The sequence below is a fragment of the Salvelinus fontinalis genome, chromosome 21, assembly GCF_029448725.1.
Source record: "Salvelinus fontinalis isolate EN_2023a chromosome 21, ASM2944872v1, whole genome shotgun sequence".
NCBI lineage: Eukaryota > Metazoa > Chordata > Actinopteri > Salmoniformes > Salmonidae > Salvelinus > Salvelinus fontinalis.
This window is the reverse complement of record NC_074685.1, coordinates 32,093,540-32,118,737: the sequence shown is the minus strand read 5'-3', so window position 1 is coordinate 32,118,737 and position 25,198 is coordinate 32,093,540. Positions and strand designations below refer to the sequence as shown.

Sequence of the window (25,198 nt, the reverse complement as noted above, 5' to 3'; positions counted from 1 at the left end):
GGTGAGTGAAGAGCACTATTTGTCAGTCCTTGTTGCCTGTGATGTCTGGTGAGGGCCTGCCTTACAACAGGCCCACAAGCCCTCAGTCCAGCCTCTCTCAGCCTATTGTGGACAATCTGAGCACTGATGGAGGGATTGTGCGTTCCTGGTGTAACTCGGGCAGTTGTTGTTGCCATCCTGTACCTGTCCCACAGGTGTGATGTTCGGATGTACCGATCCTGTGCAGGTGTTGTTACATATGGTCTGTCACTGCGAGGACGATCAGCTGTCCGTCCTGTCCCCCTGTAGTGCTGTCTTAGGCGTCGCACAGTACGGACATTAAAATGTATTGCCCTGGCCACATCTGCAGTCCTCATGCCTCCTTGCAGCATGCAAGGCACTTTCACGCAGATGAACAGGGACCCTGGGCATCTTTCTTTTGGTGTTTTTCAGAGTCAGTAGAAAGGCCTCTTTAGTGTCCTACGTTTTCATAACTGTGACCTTAATTGCCTACCGCCTGTAAGCTGTTCGTGCCTACCGTTGGTAAGCTGTTAGACCATTCCACAGGTGCATGTTCATTAACTGTTTATGGTTCATTGAACACGCTTGGGAAACCGTGTTTAAACCCTTTACAATGAAGATCTGTGAAGTTATTTGGATTTTTACTAATTATCTTTGAAAGACAGGGTCCTGAAAAAAGGACGTTTCTTGTTTTGCTGAGTTTAGTATGGCCTACCCGTTCGAAAATGTATGGGAGTAAAAAGTATATATTTTCTTAAGGGATGTAGTGAAGTAAATGTTGTCAAAAATATATAAATAGTAAAGTACAGATACCCCCAAGAACTATTTAAGTAGTACTTCAAAGTATTTGTATGTAGATACTTTACACCACTTTCCGTAAACTGACTTGTGCTCAAGGGCCAAAGGGGGCAGGCAAGAGGATAAGGCAAGCCCACATTTCTATGGGAACGCGTAGGGGTGTGGACTGGGAAGAGGGACCGCTGCTGATGTTGTTTACAGTTACAGGTTGCAATATCAATATTAACTTGCACGGTAAGTTGATCGCATCTACAGATAAAGTAGCAAACAAATTCTAAATAACTTGTATTTAGGAAGCTAAATATCTAAATGGGTACAATTAGACTTTATTGCAAACACGGACATAATGCAAACGACTTGCTAGGCTAGTTTGACCGTTCAGCTAGCAAGCGCCAGGTGACAACTTGAACCTACCTGTTCGTTTCCCCACTACGCCCTTTTTGTCACATAGCTATCACATAGCTTTACGTTTCATTTATCATTGTCACCGTCTCTCAAATACTGTACTAGACATCATTGAAAATGGAATGTTTTCTGTATCAAATCGAAATGTATGCTTGGAAATCAGTTATGCAAATGCATTTCCTGGCAGCAGGAAATGGCGGGGACGTCACGACATGATCGGGAGATGGCAGTGAACGCCAAAAAACAGCTGTCTGTGTGCACAGATCCTGTGGAAAGCTTGAGGTTGCAGTGTCTTGCAAGAGGCTCTTCTGGCATCAAGGGTCTGGGCAGGTGAGAGAAAGGACAGTATACTTTTATGTGATGGGCAGAGGAAATGGTTCTATATCAACTGTTGCCCAGGAGGTCATCAACATCAAATCATTTATTTTATTTTACCTTTTATTTAACTAGGCAAGTCAGTTAAGAACAAATTCTTATTTTCATTGACGGCCTAGGAACAGTGGGTTTGTTTGATGCAGTAGTGATTTAACAGGCCAACTGTATCAAATATGTCACTAGTCAAGCCTGTAACGTAGTCTGAATTAGTCTAAGGACCTCTCTTGGTTGGTTTATAAAATGCAAGGATTGTTTCAGTAATGTGAACTCCACGAAATACTGTCTGATTTTCTTCAACAGCTAAGTATTTATCTTTTTTCTTCTTCAATTGTTTAATTATTTGTCAGAACATTCAAGATAATGGATGATGACAATAACCGTACCTTAGATATGAAGGAGTTTATGAAGGGCCTTAATGACTATGGTGTCCTCATCGAGAAAGAGGAAGCCATGGCAATGTTTCAGCGTTTTGACCGGGACAACAGTGGATTCATCGACTTTGATGAATTTCTCCTCACTCTCAGGGTAAATATCAGTGGTAAGGGGTAAGCCTCTGAAGTACATGATAACTGTTGAAATGTGATCACACTTACAGTATGCCATTTGTAAACGTTGTGCATTATTTCTGCTTGCAGCCTCCGATGTCCAATGCCAGGAAGGAGGTGATCATGCAGGCCTTTAGGAAGCTGGATAAGACTAATGACGGGGTGATCACTATTGAAGATCTAAGGGGAGTTTACAATGTCAAGTACCATCCCAAATATCAAAACGGGGAATGGACAGAAGAGCAAATATTCCGCAAATTCCTGGACAGCTTCGACTCTCCTTACGACAAGGACGGACAGGTAATACTGATAACAATGTTGGGTATAGGTAATAAGGGTCTTACCATCATCCACCTCAACTATAGTGTACACCTATACTGCTCAACTAAGAAATATATAAGCAAAAGGAGAGCGTTACACCCCACTAAACTACTGCATAGAGAAATATATAGGCAAAAGGAGAGCGTCACACCCCATTAAACTACTGCATAGAGAAATATAAGCAAAAGGAGAGCGTTACACCCCACTAAACTACTGCATAGAGAAATATATAAGCAAAAGGAGAGCGTCACACCCCATTAAACTACTGCATAGAGAAATATAAGCAAAAGGAGAGCGTTACACCCCACTAAACTACTGCATAGAGAAATATATACGCAAAAGGAGAGCGTTACACCCCACTAAACTACTGAGTAGAGAAATATAAGCAAAAGGAGAGCGTTACACCCCACTAAACTACTGCATAGAGATATATATATAAGCAAAAGGAGAGCGTTACACCCCACTAAACTACTGAGTAGAGAAATATAAGCAAAAGGCGAGCGTTACACCCCACTAAACTACTGAGTAGAGAAATATAAGCAAAAGGCGAGCGTTACACCCCACTAAACTACTGCATAGAGAAATATATAAGCAAAAGGAGAGCGTTACACCCCACTAAACTACTGCATAGAGAAATATATAAGCAAAAGGAGAGCGTTACACCCCACTAAACTACTGAGTAGAGAAATATAAGCAAAAGGCGAGCGTTACACCCCACTAAACTACTGCATAGAGAAATATATAAGCAAAAGGAGAGCGTTACACCCCACTAAACTACTGCATAGAGATATATAAGCAAAAGGAGAGCGTTACACCCCACTAAACTACTGCATAGAGAAATGTATAAGCAAAAGGAGAGCGTTACACCCCACTAAACTACTGAGTAGAGAAATATAAGCAAAAGGAGAGCGTTACACCCCACTAATCTACTGCATAGAGAAATATATAAGCAAAAGGAGAGCGTTACACCCCACTAAACTACTGCATAGAGATATATAAGCAAAAGGAGAGCGTTACACCCCACTAAACTACTGCATAGAGAAATATATAAGCAAAAGGAGAGCGTTACACCCCACTAATCTACTGCATAGAGAAAATAAGCAAAAGGAGAGCGTTACACCCCACTAATCTACTGCATAGAGAAAGACCATGGTGTCTCCTTTCGCTTATATTTCTCTATGCAGTAGTTTGGTATAATATGTACATGGGGCCGTGCATTATCATGCTGAAACATGAGGTGATGGCAGCGGATGAATGGCACGATAATGGGCCTCAGGATCTTGTCACAATATCTTTGTCCATCGAAATTTCCATCGATAAAATGCAAATTAATTGCTGTCCGTAGCTTATGCCTGGCCATACCATATCCCCACCACCACCATGGGGCACTCTGTTCACAACGTTGACATCAGCAAAACACTCGCCCACACAATGCCATGCCACGCTGTCTGCCATCTGCCCATTACAGTTGAAACTGGGATTCATACGTGAAGAGCACACTTCTCCAGCGTGCCAGTGGCCATCGAAGGTGAGCATTTGCCCGCTGAAGTCGGTTACGGTTACCCTGGTGAGGATGGCGAGCATGCAGATGAGCTTCCCTGAGACGATTTCTGACAGCAGAAATTCTTCGGTTGTGCAAACCCACAGTTTTATCAGCTGTCTGGATGGCTGGTCTCAGGCGATCCCGCAGGTGAAGAAGCTGGATTTGGAGGTCCTGAGCTGGCGTGGTTACACGTGGTTGTGAGGCCAGTTAGACATAATGCCAAATTCTCTAAAACCACGTTGGAGGCGGCTTATGGTAGAGAAATTAACATTACATTCTCTGGCAACAGATCTGGTGGACATTTGTGATGTCAGCATGCCAATTGCATGCTCCCTCAAAACGTAAGACTTCTATGACATTTTGTTGTGTGCCAAAACTGCACATTTTAGTGGCCTTTTATTGTCCCTAGCAGAAGGTGCACCTGTGTAATGATCATGCTGTTTAGTCAGCTTCTTGATATGCCAGTGGATGGATTATCTTAGCAAAGGAGAGACTCACTTACAGGAATGTAAACACATTTGTGCACATAAAAAAAAAATTCAGCTCATGAAACATGGGACCAACACTTTACATGTTGCGTTTATATTTTTGTTCAGTGTATAATGCACCTTTAGTGGCCTGATTAAATAAGCATTTGGACGTTAGAGGAAAATGTCAATGTATTGATCAAATCAAATGTTATTTATCACATGCACAGAATACAACAGGTGTAGGTGTACCTTACAGTGAAATGCTTACAAAAAAAGGGGGGGAAATGCAAAAGGGTGACACCCTCAGCTCTCACACAACCTTGCCTTTCCCTTTCCCTTTCAACTCTTGTGTTCCAGTTCTCCTTATCAGTGCAATGTGGGTTTTCTGTCTCTATCTGACACTGATGGTATAGGCTGGTTCAGTAAGCTCTGTCTGTCACTTCCTCCCCTTCTGCAGGTCACCAAGGAGGAGTTTCTCAACTACTACTGCGGAGTCAGTGCCTCCATCGACAGTGATGTCTATTTCATTCTAATGATGAAAAATGCATGGAAATTATGAGTTTTAAGTTGATACATTTATGATAATGATTTTTAATGGACAGTTCTTCAAGGTGCTTTCTTAAACTAATATTTTATGGAAATCATGTTGACAAACTAATATTTATAATTGACTTGTTCATATTTTGTGCAATGTTAAAATATGTATTTCAGTTAGTCACTCTCTCCACAAGCTAACTAACTACATCTAGCTATATACAGTGGGGAGAACAAGTATTTGATACACTGCCGATTTTGCAGGTTTTCCTACTTACAAAGCATGTAGAGGTCTGTAATTTTTATCATAGGTACACTTCAACTGTGAGAGACGGAATCTAAAACGAAAATCACATTGTATGATTTTTAAGTAATTAATTTGCATTTTATTGCATGACATAAGTATTTGATCACCTACCAACCAGTAAGAATTCCGGCTCTCACAGACCTGTTAGTTTTTCTTTAAGAAGCCCTCCTGTTCTCCACTCATTACCTGTATTAACTGCACCTGTTTGAACTCGTTACCTGTATAAAAGACACCTGTCCACACGCTCAATCAAACAGACTCCAACCTCTCCACAATGGCCAAGACCAGAGAGCTGTGTAAGGACATCAGGGATAAAATTGTAGACTTGCACAAGGCTGGGATGGGCTACAGGACAATAGGCAAGCAGCTTAGTGAGAAGGCAACAACTGTTGGCGCAATTATTAGAAAATGGAAGAAGTTCAAGATGACGGTCAATCACCCTCGGTCTGGGGCTCCATGCAAGATATCACCTCGTGGGGCATCAATGATCATGAGGAAGGTGAGGGATCAGCCCAGAACTACACGGCAGGACCTGGTCACTGACCTGAAGAGACCTGGGACCACAGTCTCAAAGAAAACCATTAGTAACACACTACGCCGTCATGGATTAAAATCCTGCAGCGCACGCAAGGTCCCCCTGCTCAAGCCAGCGCATGTCCAGGCCCATCTGAAGTTTGCCAATGACCATCTGGATGATCCAGAGGAGGAATGGGAGAAGGTCATGTGGTCTGATGAGACAAAAATATAACTTTTTGGTCTAAACTCCACTCCCTGTGTTTGGAGGAAGAAGAAGGATGAGTACAACCCCAAGAACCCATCCCAAACGTGAAGCATGGAGGTGGAAACATCATTCTTTGGGGCTGCTTTTCTGCAAAGGGGACAGGACAACTGCACCGTATTGAGGGGAGGATGGATGGGGCCATGTATCGCGAGATCTTGGCCAACAACCTCCTTCCCACAGTAAGAGCATTGAAGATGGGTCGTGGCTGGGTCTTCCAGCATGACAACGACCCGAAACACACAGCCAGGGCAACTAAGGAGTGGCTCCGTAAGAAGCATCTCAAGGTCCTGGAGTGGTCTAGCCAGTCTCCAGACCTGAACCCAATAGAAAATCTTTGGAGGGAGCTGAATTTCCGTATTGCCCAGCGACAGCCCCGAAACCTGAAGGATCTGGAGAAGGTCTGTATGGAGGAGTGGGCCAAAACCCCTGCTGCAGTGTGTGCAAACCTGGTCAAGAACTACAGGAAATGTATGATCTCTGTAATTGCAAACAAAGGTTTCTGTACCAAATATTAAGTTCTGCTTTTCTGATGTATCAAATACTTATGTCATGCAATAAAATGCAAAGGAATTACTTAAAAATCATACAATGTAATTTTCTGGATTTTTGTTTTAGATTCCGTCTCTCACAGTTGAAGTGTACCTATGATAAAAATTACAGACCTCTACATGCTTTGTAAGTAGGAAAACCTGCAAAATCGGCAGTGTATCAAATACTTGTTCTCCCCACTGTATGTATTGTAGAAAACTGTAGTCCACAGTCTGACACCTCGATCAGACCGACAGCATCATTACATACCGTTTTGCATAGCTACGCAACTAAACTGAACGCATGTATATACCATACCATGTTATGCATTACACAGAACGCACTGCAACTGCCTCTGCAACGCAATGCTGCAAAGCAAAAGCAGAATTCCTTTGTAAATGAATGTACTTCTGGTGTACCAAAACACTGTCGGTCTGATTGAGGCGGCAATGTTGGAATACAACTTTATATAAAGACACAGGAAAACCATAGAGATCCCCTTACATTCAGATTGGTTGAACAGATACAACATGAATGATAAATCAAAGTACAGTCATTTCAGGGGATGAGAGCAGAAGAAATTATACTTTTAATTTATTTATTATGCATACACATTTGATCTGTTTTAATAAAATGTTTTAAACACAAAATTTAGCAACGGTCATTTTTATACAGGAAATGCTGTCACATTTGTTCGAGTAAAATATACAAATACTAGATTTACAGAAAAAAAAGCTGTAATACGGTGAAGCTGAAGACTGTCTAATGCTATGTCTCCCATAACGTGTTCAACAAAATGATCAAGCGTTCTGCATTGAAAACGAATGCATGATAGTTCATAGTACAATACATTCAAAGTTTTAAAAAACTACGTACTGGTAACTGCAGGAAATACAATCATGTATGTGCAAAAAGAGGAGAAAAAAACGTGACAGACAGATAAATTAATCAAACCTTATTGCCATGTTTATGTCTATAAATGTGTAGAAGGGTTCAAACCCTGAGGAATTGAATGATACATTCTAGGTTTACTTTGCAGCTGTTGTCATGGTAAAGTAAAGAGTATCTGTGTCAAGGTCATAAGAAGCAGCAGTGTGTATTATAATAATATTAGGCCAGGATATCACGGTGGCTCCTCAGTATACTATCCTCAGTACAATATACAAAATGGGAAGAAGTGCAAATGCAAAAATAATATATAAAGGAGGGACAGCTTTGTATTTCAAGTTAGTCAAGTCAAGTTCTCCCTTGTCTTTTGCAACTACCAACAGATTAATAACACAAGACCTAAGAAACATAATGAGGATTATTCCTGTTCTGTCTCCTATCATTTGTAAATAACATGTGCATTGACTTCTGCTAGTCTTGCGATACTGGGAGTCAGTGGATAGTCAGTTTGAGTCACGGTGGATCAAATAGACCTCATATGAAAGCAGCCGTTAACAAAGTCGCTCAGAGCTCAGCGTAAGAATGTAATAAAAAGCTATAACCTTGAATAAGCTCTTTCTCTCTACATCTCTCACTGGATCTGATAGAAACTAGACATGGTGACATACACCTCACCTTTACCTCCTTGCTGGGTAGCAACTAGCCCCTCAGGACCAATGTTACCATCACTGTCGTCTGTCTCCACACTCTCCGTGTCACTCTTCAGGTCCAGGATACCCATGGTGGAGCCACTGCTCCCAGCCCCAAAGTTGGGGTGCTCTCCTGGGGACTTGCACCTCAACAGTATGGCCTCCGAACCTCCACTACTGGTGCTATGGCAGGACTTCGTATCCCCATCACACTCTTGAATGAGGTATTGATCTTTGACCTCAGTGAGGGGATGGGCGTCAGAGTCAGGGGGTTGGGCAGTAACGTGCTGCTCCTCGTCCAGCTCCACCAGCTGGATCTTGAGGTCACTGAACACCTCTGGGTTAAAGCTCAGAGGTTGGCCCTGCTGGGTCACAGGAAAGAGACAGGATAAACCAATATCCTTCTAACTCATTATGGACATTATTGTTCCCAATCTAGTGCATATCAGAGGACTTACACTACATAACAAAAAGTATGTGGACACCTGCTCATTGAACATCTCATTCCAAAATCATGGGCATTAGTATGGAGTTGGTCCCTCCTTTGCTGCTATAACAGCCTCCACTCTTCTGGGAAGGCTTTCCACTAGATGATGGAACATTGCAGCGGGGACCTGCTTCCATTCAGCCACAAGAGCATTAGTGAGGTCGGGCACTGATGGTGTGCGATTAGGCCTGGCTCGCAGTCGGTGTTCCAATTCATCCCAAAGGTGTTCGAACGGGTTGAGGTCAGGGCTCTGTGCAGGCCAGTCAAGTTCTTCCACACCAATCTCGACAAACCATTTCTGAATGGCATTGTCATGCTGCAATAGGAAAGGCCCTTTCCCAAACTGTTGCCACAAAGTTGGAAGCACAGAATAGTCTAGAATGTTATTGTATGCTGTAGCATTAAGATTTCCCTTCACTGGAACTAAGAGGCCTAGCCTGAACCATAAAAAACAGCCCCAGACCATTATTCTTCCTCCACCAAACCTTACAGTTGGGACTATGCATTCGGGAAGGTAGCGTTCTCCTGGCATCCGTCATACCCAGATTCATCCGTCAGACTGCCAGATGGTGAAGCGTGATTCATCACTCCAGAGAACGTTTCCACTGCTCCAGAGTCCAATGGCGGCAAGCTTTACACAACTCCAGCCAACGCTTGGCATTGCGAGTGGTAATCTTAGGCTTGTGTGTGGCTGATTGGCCATGGAAACCTAGAGTTTGCAACCACACATACAGACGATTTTTACGCGCTGTGCGCTTTAGCACTCGGCTATCCCATTCTATGAGTTTGTGTGACCCACTTTGCGCTTGAGCCATTCTTGCTACTAAACGTTTCCACTTCACAATAACAGCACTTACAGTTGACCGGGGCAGCTCTAGAAGGGCAGAAATTTGACGAACTGACTTGTTGGAAAGGTGACATCCCATGACGATGCCACGTTGAAAGTCAAAGTCACTGAGCTCTTCAGTATGGCCATTCTACTGCCAATGTTTGTCTATGGGGATTGCATGGCGGTGTGCTGGATTTTATACACGTGTCAGCAACGGGTGTGGCTGAAATAGCCGAATCCACTCATTTGAATGGGTGTCCACATACTTTTGTATGTACAGTGCACTTGGAAAGTATTCAGACCCCTTCCCTTTTTCATATTTTGTTACGTTACAGCTTTATTCTAAAATGGATGTAATGTATTTTCCCCCTCATCAATCTACACACAATACCCCATAATGAGAAACAGAAAACAGGTTTTTAGAAATTTTGCACATTTATTTATATACCTTATTTACATAAGTATTCAGACCCTTTGCTATAAGACTTGAAATTGAGCTCAGGCGCATCCTGTTTCCATTGATCATCCTTGAGATGTTTATATGATTGATTGAATTTACCACAGGTGGACTCCAATCGATTGGGCATGATTTGGAAAGGGACACACCTGTCTATAAGGTCCCACAGTTGACAGTGCATGTCAGAGCAAAAACCAAGCCATGAGGTCAAAGGCATTGGCCCTCAAGCTCCAAGACATGATTGTGTCGATGCACAGATCTGGGGAAGGGTACCAAAAACTTTCTGTAGCATTGAAGGCCCCCAAGAAAACAGTGGCCTCCATCATTCTTAAACGGAAGAAGTTTGGAACCACCAAGACTCTTTGTAGAGCTAGCCACCCGGCCAAACTAAGCAACCCGGAGAGAAGGGCCTTGGTCAGTGAGGTGACCAAGAACCTGATGGTCACTATGACTGAGCTCCATCTGTGGAAATGGGAGAACCTTCCAGAAGGACAACCATCTCTGCAGCACTCCACCAATCAGGCCTTTATGGTAGAGTGGCCAGACGTAAGCCACTCCTCAGTAAAAGGCACATGGCAGCCCTCTTAGAGTTTGCCAAAAGGCACCTAAAGGACTCTGACAATGAGAAGCAAGATTCTCCGGTCTGATGGAACCAAGATTGAACTCTTTGGCCTGAATGCCGAGCGTCACGTCTGGAGGAAACCTGGCACAATTCCTACGGTGAAGCATGGTGGTGGAAGCATTATGCTGTGTGAATGTTTTTCAGCTGCAGGGAAAGGGAGCAAACTAAAGAGAGATCCTTGATGAAAACCTGTTCCAGAGCACTCAGGACCTCAGACTGTGGCGAAGATTCACCTTCCAACAGGACAACGACCCTATGCACACAGACAAGACAACGCAGGAGTGGCTTCAGGACAAGTCTCTGAATATCCTTGAGTGGCCCAGACAGAGCCCGGACGTGAACCCGATCGAACATCTCTGGAGAGACCTGAAAATAGCTTTGCAGCGACGCTCCCCATCTAACCTGACAGAGCTCGAGAGGATCTGCAGAGAAGAATGGGGGATACTCCCCAAATACAGGTGTGCCAAGCTTATAGCATCAATACTCGAGGCTGTAATCGCTGCCAGAGGTTCTTAAACAAAGTACTGAGTAAAGGGTCTGAATACTTATGTAAATGTAATATATCAGTATGCTTTGTCATTATGGGGTATTGTGTGTAGATTGATGAGGAAACATATATTTTTGATAAGGCTGTAACGTAACAAAATGTGGAAAAAGTCAATGGGTCAGAATACTTTTAGAATGTATAGTGTACCTTCATTGGCTCGTAGGTCTGGACGATCTGGAGAAGTGTGTGTTTGGGATGTGGAATGCTTGGCCATATGAAGGAATGTATTCTGCGAGGAAAGAGAGACATGAGAGTGGAGGACATGCACACACACACATACACGCCGGAGCGGATGGCTGCCGTCTTATCGGTTCTTAACCAACTGTGCTATTTTTTTTTTTTTTCACGTTTTGTACATAATGTTGCTGCTACCATCTCTTATGACCGAAAAGAGCTTCTGGACATCAGAACAGCGATTACTCACCTCGAATTGGACGAAGAGTTTTTCTTTAATGAGTCAGACGGGAAGGATATACTACAAACACTCTAACGGACCCTCATCCCTGTCATTCGCTCGAGAAGGAAACAAAGATTTTGCGTAAAGAGATCAGGGTGCCTTGTGAGGATCAGGCGACGATCTGCCTTTGCCATCCGTCCTGCTAGCTAACGTTAAATTGCTGGAAAATAAATTGGACGAACTGAAAGCACATATATCCTACCAACATGACATTAAAAACTGTAATATCTTATGTTTCACCGAGTCATGGCTGAACGACGACATTAAGAACATACAGCTGGCGGGTTATACATTCTATCGGCAGGATAGAACAGCAGCTTCTAGTAAGACACGGGGCGGGGGTCTATGCATATATGTAAACAACAGCTGGTGCACGATATCTAAGGAAGTCTCGAGGTTTTGCTCACCTGAGGTAGAGTATCTCATGATTAGCTGTAAACCACACTATCTACCTAGATATTTTTCATCTGTAATTTTCGTAGCTGTCTACATACCACCAGACCGATGCTGGCACTAAAACCGCACTCAATGAGCTGTATACCGCCATAAGCAAACAGGAAAGCGCTCATCCAGAGGTGGCACTCCTAGTGGCCGGGGACTTTAATGCAGGGAAACTTAAATCAGTTTTACCTAATTTCTAGCAGCATGTTAAATGTGCAACCAGAGGGGGGGAAAACGATAGAAAAAAACCACCTTTACTCCACACACAGAGACGCGTACAAAGCTCTCCCTCGCCCTCCATTTGGTAAATCTGACCATAATTCTATCCTCCTGATTCCTGCTTACAAGCAAAAATTAAAGCAGAAAACACCAGTGACTCGGTCTATAAAAAGGTGTCAGATGAAGCAGATGCTAAACTACAGGACTGTTTTGCTAGCACAGACTGGAATATGTTCCGGGATTCTTCCGATGGCATTGAGGAGTACACCACATCAGTCACAGGCTTTATCAATAAGTGCATCGATGACGTCATCCCCACAGTGACTGTACGTACATACCCCAACCAGAAGCCATGGATTACAGGCAACATTTGCACTGAGCTAAAGGGTAGAACTGCCACTTTCAAGGAGCGGGACTCTAACCCGGAAGCTTATATGAAATCCCGCTATGCCCTCCGACGAACCATCAAACAGGCAAAGCGGCAGTACAGGACTGATCGAATTGTACTACACCGGCTCCGACGCTCGTCGGATGTGGCAGGGCTTGCAAACTATTATAGACTACAAAGGGAAGCACAGCCGCGAGCTGCCCAGTGACACAAGCCTACCAGATGAGCTAAATAACTTCTATGCTCGCTTCGAGGCAAGTAACACTGAAACATGCATGAGAGCATCAGCTGTTCCAGATGACTGTGTGATCACGCTCTCCAAACCCGATGTGAGTAAGACTTTGAAACAGGTCAACATTTACAAGGCCGCAGGGCCAGACAGATTACCAGGATGTGTACTCCGAGCATGCGCTGACCAACTGGCAAGTGTCTTCATTGACATTTTCAACCTCTCCCTGTCTGAGTCTGTAATACCAACATGTTTCAAGCAGACCACCATAGTCCCTGTGCCCAAGAACACTAAGGTAACCTGCCTAAATGACTACCGACCCGTAGCACTCATGTCTGTAGCCATGAAAGGCTTTGAAAGGCCGGTCATGGCTCACATCAACACCATTATCCTAGAAACCCTCGACCCACTCCAATTTGCATACCACACCAACAGATCCACAGATGATGCAATCTGAATTGCACTTCACACTGCCCTTTCACACCTGGACAAAAGGAACACCAATGTGAGAATGCTATTCATTGACTTCAGCTCAGTGTTCAACACCATAGTGCCCTCAAAGCTCATCACTAAGCTAACTTGGGACTAAACACCTCCCTCTGCAACTGGTTCCTGGACATCCTGACGTGCCACCCCTAGCTGGTAAGGGTAGGTGACAACACATCTGCCACGCTGATCCTCAACACGGATGCCCCTCAGGGGTGCGTGCTCAGTCCCCTGTACTCCCATTTCACTCATGACTGCACGGCCTGGCACAATGCCAACACCATCATCAAGTTTGCCGATGACACAACAGTGGTAGGCCTGATCACCGACAACGATGAGACAGCCTATATGGAGGAGGTCAGAGACTTGACCGTGTGGTGCAAGGACAACAACCACTCTCTCAACGTGATCAATACAAAGGAGATGATTGTGGACTACAGGAAAAGGAGTACCGAGCACGCCCCCATTCTCATCGACAGGGCTGTGGTGGAGCAGGTTGAGAGCTTCAAGTTTCTTGGCGTCCACATCACCAACAAACTAACATGGTCCAAGCACACCAAGACAGTCGTGAAGAGGGCACAACAAAACCGATTTTCAGGAGACTGAAAATATTTGGCATGGCTCCTCAGATCCTCAAAAGGTTTTACAGCTGCACCATCGAGAGCATCCTGACGGGTTGCATCAATGCCTGGTATGGCAACTGCTCAGCCTCCGACCGCAAGGCACTACAGGGGGTAGTGCGTACGGCCCAGTACATCACTGGGGCCAAGCTTCCTGCCATCCAGGACCTCTATACCAGGTGGTGTCAGAGGAAGGCCCTAAAAATTGTCAAAGACTCCAGCCACCTTAGTCATAGACTGTTCTCTCTGCTAACGCACGACAAGCGGCTAATCAAATGGCTACTTAGACTATTTGCACCCCCCCTTTCTGCGCTGCTGCTACTCTCTGTTATTATCTATGCATAGTCACTTTAATAACTCTACCTATATGTACATATTACCTCAATTACCTCTACACCGGTGACCCTGCACATTGACTCTGTACCGGTATCCCCTGTATAGAGCCCCGCTATTGTTATTTACTGCTGCCCTTTAATTATTTGTTATTCTTATCTCTTACTTTTTTGTAGGTATTTTCTTAAATCTTCATTGTTGGTTAAGGGCTTGTAAGTAAGTATTTCACTGTAAGGTTGTATTCGGCGCATGTGACAAATCAAATTTGATTTGATTTGACACACACGCACACACACACACACACACACACACAAAAGATGATTTGCAGAGGAAAAGGAGACCAATTTAATACTCACTGTAATCTCCAGAAAATACTAACTGCCAAGGTGACCAGAAGCAGAGCAAAAATGGCCACAATGAGTGAGTAGGACAGCATCTGGACATCTATCTTTGTCTCTGTAGGGGAGTGGAGAGAGAACGAGAGCAGAGACGACGCATGTGACTCCCATTTCCTCTACCCTCTATCACTTCCAACTGCACCGTCTCGATATCATACTATACTTTTTAGACACGTAAGCCTTTTTTTTTTTTTTTTACCTTTGTCTGTTCTGAAACTGAGGGGGACACTCCATTCACTCCAGCTCCCATCAAAGTACCTCCCGTTTGGCTTGGCTCGAACCTTGACGTGATACTCTGTGTTCTTATGGAGGTACTCGTCCCCCTCGATGATCAGAGGCTGATAGGTTATGCTATGAACCTATGAACAGGGTACACCGTAAAAGAAGAACAAGACAAGAAATTGTATCCATAGAATATACTGTACTATACAGAGTAACTACAGTGTTGCTAAATAATTATGTCTGAACTAAAGGGAAATATATATCATATAGTTAAGCGTTTGCATCCAAAAATCCAAGACAAATAGACTTTTGGCTACTGTACCAGAGTATTTTTGACACTCCAGATGCGAAATTGGAACAGTTGATTGCTGGGGTTCAGGTAATCGTTTAGGTATGGATTCCCAATGTAAATAAGAGCCCGGTTGGAGCTCCCCAGAAATGTGACATTCACCACCCAAGGACTCATGGGTTTAACTAAACCATAAAGATGAACAAGAAACAAGAGGATAAGTGTTAAGGGCAATTGATGAAGGAGACAACTAAGGACTCTCAATTGATGGAAGATGTCATGTAAAAACTGTCATTCAAACCATAGTGTCTTCACTGATATTTTCAACCTCTCCCTGACCCACTATGTAATACCTACAAGTTTCAAGCAGACCACCATAGTCCCTGTGTCCAAGAACGCCAAGGTAACCTGCCTAAATGACTATTGCCCCGTAGTGCTCACATCTGTAGCCTTGAAATGCTTTGAAAGGTTGGTCACATCAACACCATCACCCAGACACTCTGGACCCACTCCAATTCGCATATCGCCCCAACAGATCCACAGATGACTCAATTTCTATTGCATTCCACACTGCCCTTTCCCAGCTGGACAAAAGGAACACCTATGTGAGGATGCTGTTTATTGACTACAGCTCAGTGTTCAACCCCATAATTCCCTCCAAACTCATCACTAAGCTAAAGACCTTGGAATTAAAAAACCTCCCTTTACAACTGGATCCTTGACTACCTGACGTGCCGCCCCCACGTGGTGAGGGTAGGCAACAACACATCCGCCACGCTGACCCTCAACACAGGGGCCCCTCATGTTTGCTTAGTCCCCTCCTGTATCCCTGTTCACCCATGACTGCGGTGATATGCCTGATCACCGACAACGACGAGACAGCCTATAGGGAAGAGGTCAGAAAGCTGGCAGTGTGGTGCCAGGACAACAACCACTTCCTCAATGTCAGCAAGACAAAGATGCTGATCGTGGATTACAGGAAACAGAGGACCGAGCACGCCCCCATCCACATCGACAGGTCTGTAGTGGAGCAGGTCGAGAGCTTTAAGTTCCTCGGTGTCCACATCCCTAAGAACTTATCATGGTTCACACACACCAACACAGTCATGAAGAGGGCACGACAACGCCTCCTCCCACTCAGGAAGCTGAAAAGATTTGACATGGGCCCTCAGATCCTCAAGAAGTTATACAGCTGCACCATTGAGAGCATCTTGACTGGCTGCATCACAGCTTGGCATGGCAACTGCTTGGTATCTGACAGCGAGGCGCTACAGAGGGTAGTGCGTACGGCCCAGTACATCCCTTAGGCCGAGCTCTCTGCCATCCAAGACCTCTATAGCAGGTGGTGTCAGAGGTAGGCCTTAAAAATTGTCAGACTCCAGCCATCCAAGTCATAGACTGTTCTCTACTACCGCATGGCAAACGGCATCGATGCACCAAGTCTAGAACCAACAGGACCCTGAATAGCTTCTACCTCCAAGCCATAAGACTGCTAAGTAATTAGTTAAAAAGATAACCATTAGGCCTCCTGAGTGGCGCAGCGGTCTAAGGCAATGTATTGCAGTGCTTGAGGCGTCACTACAGACCCAGGGTTCGATCCCAGGCTGTGTCACAGTCGGCTGCGATCGGTAGACCCATGAGGCGGCGCACAATTGGCCCACGTCGTCCGGGTTAGGGGAGGGTTTGGCCAGCCGGGATGTCCTTATCCCATCGCACTCTGGAGACTCCTTGTGGCGGGCCGGGTCCATGCACACTGATTTCAGTCGCCAGTTGTACGATGTTTCCTCCGACACATTGGTGCGGCTGACGAGCAGTGCGGCTTGGCGGGGTCGTGTTTTGGAGGACGCATGGCTCCCAACCTTTGTCTCTCCCGAGTCCATACGGGAGTTGCAGCTATAGGACAAGACTGTAACTACCAATTGGATATCCCGATATTGGGGTAAAAAATAAAAAAATAAAGATGACCAATAGCTACCCGGACTATTTGCATTGACGCTTTTTTCACGTACTCTTTTGACTCATCACAAACGCTGCTTGTACTGTTTATTATCTATGTTGCCTAGTCACTTCATCCCTACCTACAGTACCAGTCAAAAGTTTGGACACACCTACTCATTTACTGTTTTTTCTTTATTTATACCAATTTTCTACATTGTAGAATAATAGTGAACACATCAAAACTATGAAATAACAAATAAGGAATCATGTAGTAACCAAAAAAGTGTTAAACAAATCAAAATATATTTTATATTTCAGATTCTTCAAAGTAGCCACCCTCTGCCTTGTTGACAGCTTTGTACACTCTTGGCATTCTCTCAACCAGCTTCATGAGGAATGCTTTTCCAACAGTCTTGAAGGAGTTTCCACATATGCTGAGCACTTGTTTGCTGCTTTTCCTTCACTCTGCGGTCCAACTCATCCCAAACCATCTCAATTGGGTTGAAGTCGGGTGATTGTGGAGGCTAGGTCATCTGATACAGCACCATCCCTTTCCTTCTTGGACAAATAACCCTCACACAGCCTGGAGGTGTGTTTTGGGTCATTGTCCTGTTGAAAAATAAATGATAGTCCCACTCAGCGCAAAACAGATGGGATTCCAGGTGATTACCTCATGAAACTGGTTGAGAGAATGCCAAGAATGATGTCTTCACTACTATTAAAAACATTCTTTAACTTTGCAATAGGATAAAACATGGTACATAAAACACCAATGTATTCAAAACTATAGCATGCATGCAGTGTATTAACAAAACATTTAGAAGAAATTTTCACTTTTTTTTGTAGAAAATAGTAAAAATAACGAAAAACCCTTGATGTGTAGGTGTGTCCAAACTTTTGACTGGTACTGTGTATGGACATACAATATCTGCCTCAATTATCTCGTACCCCTGCACATCGACTCGGAACTAGTACCCGTGAGTATAGCCAAGTTATCGTTACTCATTGTGTATTTATTCCTCTTGTCATTATTTTTCTATAAAATATTATGTTTAACTCTGCATTTTTGGAAAACAACCCATAAGTAAGTATTTCACTGTTGGTCTACACCTGTTGTTTAACGAAGCATGTGACAAATAGGTGTAATTTAGGGTGAGAAGGTATGAAATTATGATAACTTACTTATTTTTGCCAAGAGGATTGTTTTCCAAAATGTGCTGCCTCCTTTTAATTGAATGGTGAGATTACACGGTGGCAGAGTGTCCAGGTTCGTAAATGTGACATTATTCCCCTTCTCTTTCAGACAGCGTTGCTCACCAATGCTGTTGCTGTAGCTGTAAACATAATATTCATAAAATCAGATTCAGGGAATAATTTCCGAGTCCAGCTGAGGATTTTACACATTTGGATATCTGTATATGCAGTAAGGGTGGTGTTCTTCTACCCATGATTTATGTCCAATGTATTGTACAAGCTCCTAACTAACATAGCTGATGTTCAGTGGTCTTCTAGAAGGTTCATTACCAAAGAATCATGGCTTTTACGTCCTCTATTTCATCGTCACCGTTGTCATCATCAAAGTGGCAGGTTAGGGTGTTTGGTGATGACACACTTAGATGAGAAGTGCAGAGTATTCTGGGTTCTGGGAGGGAAAGGAAAGGAAACCATTTCAGCAATTTAGATGAGGTCAACAGCAGCGAATCCAGATACATTTTGTCAAATACATTTTGGTATGGAGTGAGAAATAACACTCAATGATGCACCAGCACTGTATTTTTGGACACAAACGTTGCAGTGAATGTAAATAATTCTTAAAGAGAATTAAAATAACTCTTCAAGAGAAAAGGCAACTCACCGTTGTCAGCCCATTCTCTTCCACTTTGAGAGTGCACCAGAACTGGGAGATGGAGTAGGGCGATCCACAGGCTGTATGCCATTTTTCACAAAGGTGTCACACTAACATAAGATGTAGTGGCACCACACACAGCGGTGTTAGACTCTAGGGCACACACGCACAAGGAACTCAAAGTGATGTCTCAGCTGTCTCAATGAACTTTCAGTATAAATATCACAGAGGAGAGCAGAAAATAGCGAGAGAGAGTGGTAGGAAGAGGGAGTGGCAGAGAGAGAGAGAGCAAGAGGGAAAGAGAGGGCGGGGGCAGAGAAAGGGTTTTTGGGTCCATATACCTTACCGGATACGTTTATGCAATTGTCAGGTTATATTCTATATTCTGTAATATCCCTGAGAGTAGTATGATACTCATCCTCACTTGCTCATATTGTATATAGACTTATTTTTCACTGTATTATTGACTGTATGTTTGTTTTACTCCATGTGTAACTATGTGTTGTTGTATGTGCCGAACTGCTTTGCTTTATCTTGGCCAGGTCGCAATTGTAAATGAGAACGTGTTCTCAATTTGCCTACCTGGTTAAATAAAGGTGAAATAAATAAATAAAAAATCCAATTGTCGGGTTATATTCTTCTGCTATTGACGGGCTAACCCTAACTTCATGATTTGTATTACCATTGTTAATTCATTGTTTATTGTTTATTCTGACCCCGTGATATCACTCTCAGTGATATCACAGGGGGTCAGTATTTCAAGGTTTATCTAGCCAGGGCACATTCCTGCATGAGAATTTCAGATAGTTGTTTCTGTGAGAATGTTTTCTAAGAAAGGGTGCCTTGGGTGCCTATTTGTGTTGGGTGCCTATTTATTCAGTGCTCCAAGCATTACAATATGGGAAAGGTTTGCTGTTACGGAGACCTTGTATATTTACACAGACAGAAGAATATATCATTGTCTTACTTTCAAACACTTGTGTTTTCACATAGTGTAAGGACCTAGTCGTTTGAATATTATAATACTTTTCAGCTGTCTTTACTATTGTGCAACAACCTGTGCATTTACTATCGTGCAACAACCTGTGCTACGTGCATTTAACAAGAAGACAGTCTTCCTCTCCATGTACCAACAACCATGAAGAGAAAAACAAACCAGTAACCTACAAACCACTTCCTGTCAACTCAAATTAACTGGTTTGGTTTCAAATGAGGCCAGAACGTACTCAACTTACTCAACACTAACCGTATCACTGAACAAAAGTTTGAGTTTGAATAATTCTTCACTATCGATATATCCATCATTGCTTGCCAAAATATAACAATATAAAATCAGAAAAAGGAGTTCAAACCATTTACCACTACAGGATGTTGTGAGGATGACTTGACACTTGACACACTTGTTTCAACAGTTTCTAGTATTACATTGATAAGGTTCCATTGCATTTGTGGTATGTGTCCTGTAACTTGACAGTAAAGAAAATCCCCTTACTGTATATAATTTCCCCACATTTTCCTGTTATGTCTAGAGACCAACCTAACTACCAAGGAAATATTTAAAAAGTAAAAAATATAAATAGTAAAGTACAGTTACCCCAAAAAACTACTTAAGTAGCACTTCAAGGTATTTTTACTTAAGTACTTTACACCACTGGACACACGCATACTCATACACACGCTAGCACACACATACACTACTGTTCAAATGTTTGGATCACTTAGAAATATCCTTGTTTTTGAAAGAAAAGCAAATTTTTTGTTCATTAAAATAACATCAAATTGATCAGAAATACAGTGTAGACATTGTTAATGTTGTAAATTACTATTTTAGCTGGAAATGGATGATTTTTAATGGAATATCTAGGCGTACAGAGACCCATTATCAGCAACCATCACTCCTGTGTTCCAATGGCACGTTGTGTTAGCTAATCCAAGTTTAGCATTTTAAAAGGCTAATTGATCATTAGAAAACCCTTTTGCATTTATGTTAGCACAGCTGAAAACTGTTGTTCTGATTAAAGAAAAAATACAACTGTCCTTCTTTAGACAAGTTGAGTATCTGGAGCATCAACATTTGTGGGTTCGATGACAGACTCAAAATGGCCAGAAAGAAATACCTTTCTTCTGAAACTCGTCAGTCTATTCCATGCGAGAAATTGCCAAGTAACTGAAGATCTCTTACAACGCTGTGTACTACTCACTTCACAGAACAGCGCAAACTTGCTCTAACCAGAATAGAAAGAGTGGGAGGCCCCGGTGCACAACTGAGCAAGAGGACAAGTACATTAGTGTCTAGTTTGAGAAACAGACGCCTCACAAGTCCTCAACTGGCAGCTTCATTAAATAGTACCTGCAAAATACCGGTCTCAACGTCAACAATACTACAATGTACACTACCGTTCAAAAGTTTTGGGTCACTTAGTGAAGAGGCGACTCCGGGATACTGGCCTTCGAGGCAGAGTTACAAAGACAAATCCATATCTCAGACTGGCCAATAAAAAGAAAAGATTAAGATGGGCAAAAGAACACAGACACTGGACAGAGGAACTCTGTCTAGAAGGCCAGCATCCCGGAGTCGCCTCTTCACTAAGTGACCCCAAACTTTTGAAAGGTAGTGTACATTGTAGTATTGTTGTATGGATACTCATCCAATACTCAGGTTATATTCTTCTGCTATTGACGGGCTAATTCTAACTTCAAGATTTGTATTATCATTGTTTTTTATTTTCTTGTAGTAATGTAGTGAAGTAAAAGTAGTTAAACATGTAAATAGTATAGTACAGATACCCCAAAAAACTACTTAAGTAGAACTTCAAAGTATTTTTACTTAAGTTCTTTACACCACTGCACACAGTAAAATACCTAATGTGTTTATCAGGATTTAACATTAGAGAGAATAACATAACTTAGATCTTTCATATTGTGAAGGAGGATTGGAGGGAAGGTGATGGATCTGTGTGTGTTTTTGGTACCTGCGGGTGCCCGTGGGTGGAAGGTAGATGTTGGTGTGAGCTCTCGAATGCGTCTGTGGGTGGCAGCTGTGGTTCTGATGCTGGGTTTGATGTAGAAGAAAGATTCAAAAAACATGTAGGGGAAGTGGAAGAATCCTATTCCTCTCTACACTCACTGGCGTTTGCACTGTTTACATTTAGGGGCCACATCTTACAAGAGATTACTGATTACAAAGCAGGATCAAGGAGGTGGCCAGCTAACTTGCCTAAATATTCAGAAATAACTGTTTTTGAAAGATAAGATTGAAATAGGCATGGTCTCATTGACTTAACAACCACAAACACATAGCTGTTTATCAAAGCCCGTGATTGCCTGTGTTACACTGATACCTGCGTTAGGGAAGGGGAGATGGTTATGAGAAGGGTCAAAGGTTAGTTAACACTTGCCTAGCAGCACACCATTCTCTAGAATGCGTCGTAAAGCCTGGTTGGTACACATCTGATTCTACGGAGTTCTGAGGAACCAACCAGCCTGCCCCGCCTCCCCCGATGAAACCACAAGCTGGCGGCCTTATCTCTGCACTCATCTCACAAACATCATCTGCTGTGGTTTTATACCACATGGTTTTATAGCGCTCCACACCGGCCTGGGAATCTGTTCTCTCGTCTGTTTTGTAGTCTCTCGGGGGTGTCTAAATCCTCATCCTTTGACTGAGTGTAGAGACTATTTAGTGCTTGTGGGTAAAGGATGATGCATGGTCCCTGTGTGCTGGTGAAAAGAGTCTGTAGTAATGTATTGAAAAGCAACAGCAAAAAAAAACCAGAATATCACATAATTAAAGAGCAACTGTCCCTAAAAAGCTACTTTTCGTTTTGAAAATGGCCTATGTGGCATCAATATGAAACATTTATTATTGTGTAAAAATTGACTACAATGTGTAAATAGGATAATTTTTGTCAGACAGTCAACCTCATCCAAAACTGAGATTTGAGAGATGATAGGATAAAATGGTATGTTACTGAATGAAGGGTACCGTAACAGTTTTCCATGAGTTGGGTTTATTTTAATCGTGCTCAGATGCCCACAGCTGGCTGCACCCAAGTAATCATACATTTAAGCGCAGCAGCATTGGACTCAATTGTAATGCCCATGGTCAATTTGGTTGTACATTCGACATCCCTATGGGGCAAGTTAGGGACCATCAGTAAAGGACGTACAAGGAACAATATTTTAAAAGATCAATAGCTCCAAATTTCAATGACTTAAAAACCTCAAACCAAATAAATTGTAGAAATTCATTTACAAATATTTAAAGCATTTATTGAGACAACTAATAGATGTGCAACATTAAAATATTGTCTCATTTACATTGTGTAATTTTATTGACGGTCCCAAACTATCCTCAGATATAGTATATCCAAAGGCAAACCAATTTTGCCACAGTCGCACACCAGCGGGCTGAAGCTAATTGGCTAAATGATTTGGCTAAGTTTTCCCACCTGCAAACACACACAGGATACACCCACATCAAACCACACACCGAAACCAACTCACGTTGAATTCAGTAATGGCCGCTAGCATTTCTTAATTAACCAAATCTAAAACAAGGCCAAATCAGGAAGTGCAGTCGACCTTTAAAGATGCACTCCAGGATCTGAAGCACAACAAATGTGTAACATCATATGAATAGCAAAAATAATATAAATATATACAGTATATATTTTTTGGCCCCACAAAATGGATGACGTAGTACACAAAAAACGGGGACCACTATTGTCTCATGAGCAGCACTTTCAAAACTACTGGCTGAAATTATACAAAAGTTTGAGAGTGCATCTTTAGCCAAAAACAATTAAAACATCCCCATCAAGCATGTAAACAGATTCGGTAAAGTGCTACTTAAGCCACCTCTGACCTCATCCTTCAGATATATCCTCCACCTCCTCTATGAAGGCACACTGTGAGCTCTTACTACTATTGATTGGCTCATTTCCATTGAAGCCACACCAAAATAAGCAACTCTTTGAACCTATGTCTGTGGCAGCCACATGAATCTCTCCGCTGCACAGCAACTCTGTGAGCTTCCTGCTTCCTTTTGCTTGTTTCTCTAACCAAGGTTGCACTCAACATCAACAAACTGTTTTGCAATATTCTGTAACAAAAGGTAGACCTGGTTGCAGAGGTAACGTATTGTGTTTTTGCCTATAAAACTCAACTGAATGCCTTTCACCTGCATTTCTTTTGACTAATTGGTCAAGAAATCCACCTCCTTATGTCACTCTTTAATTGTGTTCAACATTCACGAATGCAGAGTGGATGTTGTCATCTCACAATGTCTCAAGTCTGTTCTAATCATATAGCTTAGTGATTTTGGTGCAGGCATCGAGATACTGGGTCATCCTCGGAGTCAAAGATGAACCACAGAGGCCCATTTGACCACACGTTTGTGTGAGACACACTATCATTGATGTAAACCTCCCAAAACTTGCTTTAACCCAGAAAGCTGTGATTTGTAATAAGACTGGCAGACAATAGAGATGTTGGTTATGGTGGTTATGTCAATGGAGGGCAACCTGTCTACGTCAGCCTTACTGTCAAACTAAACATAACGTGGCCTGGTGTGTTCTGGAGCACATGTACGATGTACCGCTGCCAGCATGGGTTTGAATCAGACCCACTGTTCTGTCAGCATTCCCTCTCCTGCCTTTCATTAAACAGACCCATTTTGATGGGGATTTGTGTGTTATGTTAATTAGATTTCCACAGGGCCGTGGAAACTGTAGAAAGGTTAACCTCTATCGTTCTCGAGCCAACAAACACACTAAAAACGTGCAAATATATTGAAAAACAAAACATACCAAACAGCCATGCAACACTACCTATCATTTCCTCGCTGATCAGCCTGTTCTGAGAGCAGAGTTACTAACCACCTGAGAGACTGAAGGTAACCACGGACACTGAGCTAGACAGCCATTCAGTGACAGCTGCTTAGCTATAGACACAACCGGTCTGCTACCATGCGAGACACTTTCACAAAGCCTTCCACACATCGGCTCTGTCCGTGTATCGGTGTTTGTGTGAAATGAAGGTGTCTGTGTGAGAGGAAGAAGGGGAGACTGCCATTCTACCAATACCCACAGAGACCAAGTGGTTGCAGGGCTGTAGTTGTGTTATTACAAAAGAGTAACGTCAGCTACTCTTAACTAATACAGGAAGGAGCCTTTGGAGTAGTTTAAAACATTCCCCAGGGTAGT

At 42.9% G+C, this 25,198-nt stretch overlaps 2 protein-coding genes across 4 annotated transcripts; one reads left to right on the top strand and one right to left on the bottom strand.

The window, feature by feature from the left end:
* Nucleotides 1–924: 924 nt before the first annotated feature.
* On the top strand, nucleotides 925–7,257 carry capslb (calcyphosine-like b). Of its 2 annotated transcripts, none has more exons than XM_055874831.1 (5): nucleotides 925–1,032; nucleotides 1,394–1,533; nucleotides 1,926–2,103; nucleotides 2,214–2,423; nucleotides 4,915–7,257. In XM_055874831.1, exons 2-5 carry the CDS (start codon nucleotides 1,397–1,399, stop codon nucleotides 5,014–5,016), a joined length of 627 nt encoding a protein of 208 aa, XP_055730806.1. In that variant the 5' UTR covers nucleotides 925–1,032; nucleotides 1,394–1,396; the 3' UTR covers nucleotides 5,017–7,257. The 2 variants fall into 2 exon arrangements, with proteins under 2 accessions (XP_055730806.1, XP_055730807.1); XM_055874832.1 differs by having other exon boundaries at nucleotides 929–1,032; nucleotides 1,391–1,533.
* Nucleotides 7,189–19,272, bottom strand: LOC129818678 (interleukin-7 receptor subunit alpha-like). 2 transcript variants are annotated; one of them, XM_055874820.1, is made up of 8 exons: nucleotides 19,002–19,272; nucleotides 18,671–18,788; nucleotides 18,329–18,480; nucleotides 15,242–15,393; nucleotides 14,897–15,056; nucleotides 14,656–14,755; nucleotides 11,274–11,355; nucleotides 7,189–8,549 (listed from the first exon to the last, which is right to left on the bottom strand). In XM_055874820.1, exons 1-8 carry the CDS (start codon nucleotides 19,081–19,083, stop codon nucleotides 8,127–8,129), a joined length of 1,269 nt encoding a protein of 422 aa, XP_055730795.1. In that variant the 5' UTR covers nucleotides 19,084–19,272; the 3' UTR covers nucleotides 7,189–8,126. The 2 variants fall into 2 exon arrangements, with proteins under 2 accessions (XP_055730795.1, XP_055730797.1); XM_055874822.1 differs by having other exon boundaries at nucleotides 7,189–8,546.
* Nucleotides 19,273–25,198: the final 5,926 nt, after the last annotated feature.